This window comes from Grammomys surdaster, unplaced genomic scaffold (genome assembly GCF_004785775.1).
Source record: "Grammomys surdaster isolate TR1022 unplaced genomic scaffold, NIH_TR_1.0 128727, whole genome shotgun sequence".
NCBI classification, from domain to species: Eukaryota; Metazoa; Chordata; class Mammalia; order Rodentia; family Muridae; genus Grammomys; species Grammomys surdaster.
Genome location: NW_021621902.1, coordinates 7698 through 12907, shown reverse-complemented (window position 1 = coordinate 12907; position 5210 = coordinate 7698). Strand labels below are relative to the sequence as shown.

At 47.3% G+C, this 5210-nt stretch overlaps 1 protein-coding gene across 3 annotated transcripts; it reads left to right on the top strand.

Annotated features, from left to right (window-relative positions):
* Window positions 1–56: 56 nt before the first annotated feature.
* On the top strand, window positions 57–4812 carry LOC114615648 (immunity-related GTPase family M protein-like). 3 transcript variants are annotated; one of them, XM_028761324.1, is made up of 3 exons: window positions 57–572; window positions 1677–1883; window positions 3262–4812. In XM_028761324.1, exons 2-3 carry the CDS (start codon window positions 1854–1856, stop codon window positions 4552–4554), a joined length of 1323 nt encoding a protein of 440 aa, XP_028617157.1. In that variant the 5' UTR covers window positions 57–572; window positions 1677–1853; the 3' UTR covers window positions 4555–4812. The 3 variants fall into 3 exon arrangements, with proteins under 3 accessions (XP_028617157.1, XP_028617156.1, XP_028617155.1); XM_028761323.1 differs by having other exon boundaries at window positions 57–602; XM_028761322.1 differs by lacking the exon at window positions 57–572 and having other exon boundaries at window positions 1206–1883.
* The last annotated feature ends 398 nt before the right edge of the window (window positions 4813–5210 follow it).

Below are 5210 nucleotides of genomic sequence, written 5' to 3'. Positions count from 1 at the left end.
CTCCTGCTTAGCCTATAAACCAGCTCAGGGCAGGGAATCTGGGGTCATGTGTTCCTTGGGGGACCCTGTGCTGCAGACACTCTCCCTTCCTGCCTTGAGGACCGTAGAGTGCCTGGTGGTTTTGGTGTTTTGGCTGAATCAAGCCCTTCCAACCGACCATCAGAGAGGCATTGTTCTCTGTTTTACCTGCATATCCCTGGGTGTTTTGGTCTGCTGATGGGGCATAGTTTAAAGGAAGCAAGTGGGATTTTACTCATATTCTCTTGGCCACTGTTTTGCTGTTTCTCCTGGGGCCAGAGTCCAGGGTCAGAACATCCCACAGGCAATATTGGAACGTCCTGGAATTGTGTAACGTGCATTTGTTCTTCACGTGCAACACGCAGGGACTGGGACTCCTGACTTGAAGGCTGGGTTCATAAGGAAACTTTTTGTTTAACTCAGTTGGGCATGTTTATCTGCATTGGAGAAGCTGGTTCTTATCAGGCTGCCAGAATTTAATCTTTTGGAAGAGAGTAATAACGAAACACAACCCGACAGAATAGAGTAACCTAGAGTACACCGAGGACCACCATGTAAATTGTGTATATGACCTTTTTGTGCAGGTGTGAGACTATTGCATTTGTGTGTGTACATGTGGCTGTGAGTGTGTGTGCCTGTGAGTCTTCTTGCCAGTGCCTGTGTGTATATGTGCGTAATCCAGAGGCTGATGTCAAGATGTCTGCCTCAGTCACTCTGCAATTCATTTTATTGAACTAGAATCTCTCAATGAACCTCTTGGCTAGACTGGCTGGCTGGCTAGCAAGCCCTCTGGGATCCTCCTGTCCCCACCTCCCTGTGAGGATATTTTAGGCATGCGTATTGAATCTGCCTTTTAAGTGGATGTCAGGGAATCAAACTCCTGCTTGTGGGGCAAGCACTTTCTTCATTGAGCCATCTCTTATCCCCTTTTTCCAGAAGATTTAGAGAGATCTGGATCTTTATGGAGGATTGTAGTCAGCATTAGATAAATCAGAAGTGACCAGGAACTGCTTTGTGTAATTTAAGATGTCTTTCTTCTTCCTTCCTTCCTTTCTTGCCTTGTCTTTCTCTCTCTCTCTCTCTCTCTCTCTCTCTCTCTCTCTCTCTCTCTCTCTCCCTCCCTCCCTCCCTCCCTCCCTTCCTTTCTTTCGTTCTTTCTTTTTTTTTTTAACAGTCCACGGAGGCTCTTTATTTATGTTTTACATCTCTATAAAAAGAATCCTGGGATTTCCCCTCCTGTGTGTTTTTGTCTTGCTTCTTCATGGTCCAGTATGATGAAGCCACACTGATGGGGTGGGAGCAGATTGTTCTGCCGTTTCTCTAGGTCCTTGAGCTGCACATCAAATCTAGGGTTGATCAATCTGCACTTGTTCAGCCTGCCATTGGGGTCCACAATGGTCCCAGCTCTGTGATCATCAATGATTTAAAATTCACTGATGTAGCTTTGCTTCATCATCTCAGTTAGGACCCGAACGATGCCTTGGCAGCATGGCCTGATGTTTGTCTCTCTTCTCAGCATTGCTGTCTCTCTTGAGAACACCTGCCAGGGCATGCGCACCACAGTAAGCTCACGGAAAGACGGCAGAAAGTGCTCCTTATGTATTTCTAACAATATATTTCCCCATCTGTCACCAGTTGTAATATCATTCTTCTAATAGGTTCTGAAGAAGAGTAAAGATCACAAGGCCTATAACAGACACACGAAGTTCAGCCATACTACATAAAGTTGAAGGGAGAAGAAAGAACGAGAGGAACACCAGCCCAGCCATTTGAGTTGAGACTACAGAGCGTTCACACAGACAGCAGACAGCAGAGAGCTGTGTAGAGAACGTCCCATGGATTTAGTCACGAAGATGCCACAAAAGGTAAGGACAGTGGGTAGCATGGCTTGCCTGATGCACTGTCAGAAAATCGAGACTTCAGAAACTTGTCGGGTTTGCAAGGAGCTGGGTGAGTCTTCAAACACAGGTTGGGACTCTTGGCTGGTCACCATGCTGAGGTCACCTCCATGGTCAGCTGCTGTGTAAGTAGTAGCAGGCAGTGTTTTAGGAGTAAAGCTGGACTCACTTCAGGAAGGAAACAAAGGGAGGAAGCCTCTCAGGAGAGGACTGAGGAGAGAGGCCACTCCATGAGAGAATGGTTGGGGTCACCACAAGGAACTAGTCAACACCCAGAAGTTGTTCCCTGGAAGTGGTCCCACAGGTAGAACGGTGGGCCTTATGGGGCAGACACCTGGGCTCTTCAGTGTAAGGACAGGAAAAGTGTCCTTCATGGGATTCTGAGGGGTGGATCCGGCTGGGAGCATTTCACGAAACAGGTATACAATATGTGAATCAAAGAGATGGCCTTGAGTTTGAGACTTTTAATGTATTTATTTGTTTGTTTATTTTTAAATTTATTTTTGAGATAGGGTTTCTCCATGTAGGCCTACCTGTCCTGGAACTCTGTAGATCAGGCTGTCCTTGAACTCAGAGATTCCCTCACCTCTGCTGGGATGAAGGGCATTCACCACCACAGCTGGCTGATGTGAAGCTTTAAAATGTGATGCACACAGAAAGGTTATTTCTTTGTTTTTTTGAGACAGGGTCTCACATGAGAACGCGGGTGCACGTACACACACACACGCGCGCGCACACACACACACACACACACGCACACGCATGCACAGACATGTGTTTGCACACTTACACACATGTGTGTATAGGCAGTCACATACAAATACACAAAATTAATCGTTTTTTGGAGGCAAGGTCTTACTAGATAGTTCTGGTTGGCCATACTGACGTTGAACTCACAGAGATCCACCTGTTTCTGCCTCCTAAGAGCTGGGACTAAAGGTGTGTGCTGAATATTTTATTTTATTTTATATATATGAGTGCTGCATCTGCATGTATACCTGTGTGTCAGAAGAGGGCATCAGATCTCATTATAAATGATTGTGAGCCACCACGTGGTTGCTGGGAATTGAACTCAGGACCTCTGGAAGAGCAGCCAGTGCTCTTAACCCCTGAGCCACCTCTCCAGCCCTTGAACATTTGGTTCTTCAGTCTTGCTGCAAAGTGAGCAATGTGAGGTGCTATGCAGCTCCAGAGCCACCCCATTCAGAGGACACGCCACACTCTGTTCAAGTGAGGGGCCTTGGCTGTCTCTGGCGGCAGATTTGAAAGCCATGCCTAGGGTATGTGACTTCTGTGGATTTCTGTGTCATCCTGAGTCTGACTCTCTGGCTCTTCTCTTCTGCAGACTTTTACACTTTTCATGGACATGGCCAAAGCTCTCAAGCTCCTCATCAGCTCGAAGTCTAAATCTATCTCTGCTGGGGATACCAGCCAGTTCTATACCAGCCAGAACTCTTCCTCTCCAGAAGTCATTGAGAACATTGGTAAGGCAGTGGCAGAGGGGAATTTACAGAAAGTGATACACATAGCCAAAGGTGAAATGGAGAGTAAGTCTAGATACACAGTGAAGATCGCCGTGACTGGGGACTCTGGCAATGGCATGTCATCTTTCATCAATGCCCTTAGGCTCATTGGACATGAGGAGGAGGATTCAGCTCCCACTGGGGTGGTGAGGACCACCCAGGAACCAGCCTGTTACTCCTCCTCCAACTTTCCCTATGTGGAGCTGTGGGTTCTGCCTGGCTTAGGCGCCACAGCCCAGAGCGTGGAGAGCTACCTGGATGAGATGCAGATCAGCACCTATGACCTCATCATCATCATCGCTTCTGAGCAGTTCAGCTCAAATCATGTGAAGCTGGCCCAAGCCATGCAGAGCATGAGAAAGAGGTTCTATGTCGTCTGGACCAAGCTGGACAGGGACCTCAGCACGAGTGCCCTCGCCGAACCCCAGCTACTGCAGAGTATTGAAAAGAATATCCTGGAGAATCTCCAGAATGGTCGGGTGAGGAAACCTCCCATGTTCCTGGTATCCTGCTTCAGTCCCGTTTTTCACGACTTTCCAGAGCTTAGAAACACACTGCAAAAAGACATCTTCAACATCAGGTATAGAGATCCCTTAGAGACTCTTTCTCAAGTCTGCGACGGGCACATCAGCAATAAGGCATTCTTTCTAAAGGAGAACCAGATGTTCACAGAACACCTGGAGCCAGCTGTCAGCCCCGCATATGATCCTGCTGACCTGGAGAGGGGTCTCAAAACCTACCAGAAGCACTTTGGCGTGGATGATGAGTCACTTCAGCAGGTAGCTCAGAGGACAGGGAGACTGGAGATGGCCTCCAGGGCCTTGCAGTTCCAGGACTTGCTCAAGATGGACTGGCAACTGAGGCTGATGATGTGTTCTGCTGTGAACATGTTCCTCAGGGTCCTTGCAGTCTCATGGTGGTTTGGCTTGTGGAACTTCGTTATCCGCTTCTTCAGTCACCAGAGACACAAGCTCATCATTGGAATCGTCGCTAAGAACACCAAGAGCACCCTGAGGAGAGCTCTAAAGGACTATGCCCTCCCTCCTGAAATCCTTTGGGAAGGGTCTGGCTTTCCCTCAAGTGGAATTCAGGCTGCCTCAGGGTCTTTTGCTTAGAGCCCTAGCTATTCACTAGAAAGCGAAGGCTGTAGCAACAGCTTGTAATAATGCTTAATTTTAGAGGTCTTAAGGAAGTTGCTCATCCTCCTATATTCAACTCTAATACCCTGTTCCTTCACAGTGCAAGCATTTGCCGAGATAATCAGCCAAGCTTTCCTAGTTCAGTACCTAGATTTTTATGCTTTTAGTCTTCATTGTGATTCGTGTTTAAATTAAATCTTTTCCCTCCTAAAACATTAAAGTTGCCTTCTTTGATACTGTTTTATTCTTATCTTTATTTTTCTCCAGATACCCCTGGTTGAGACTCTACTGGCATAGCATGGCACTTACAAATTTGGAGGGACAAGTGGGTGGTATCAACTGTCCCTTAAAATCTACTGCTTGTTGGGCCTGCGTGTACTCACGTGTAAGTGTACGTGTGTAGTTGCCTGCATTCCACAGCATGTAGAAGTCAGTTTTTTCCTTTCACCATGTAGGTTCTGGGGACTGAACTCACGTCCTCAGCCTTGGCAGCAAGCACCTTTACCCACTGAGCCATATCACTGGGCTGCTAAGGATGTCTTTGAAACATGTGATCTGTGTTCAAGGAGATCAGCAAAGGAATCGAACTCTGTGCCAGCATAGGGAAGAGAGGCTTCCTCAAGGTCTGAACG

What these genes read in the sequence shown, in the direction of transcription:
- LOC114615648 (XM_028761324.1), top strand. Translation starts at nt 1,854, where the DNA reads ATGGATTTAGTCACGAAGATGCCACAAAAG. An exon ending in TCACGAAGATGCCACAAAAG is followed by an intron (nt 1,884 to 3,261) that starts GTAAGGACAGTG and finishes TCTCTTCTGCAG; the next exon opens with ACTTTTACACTTTTCATGGA.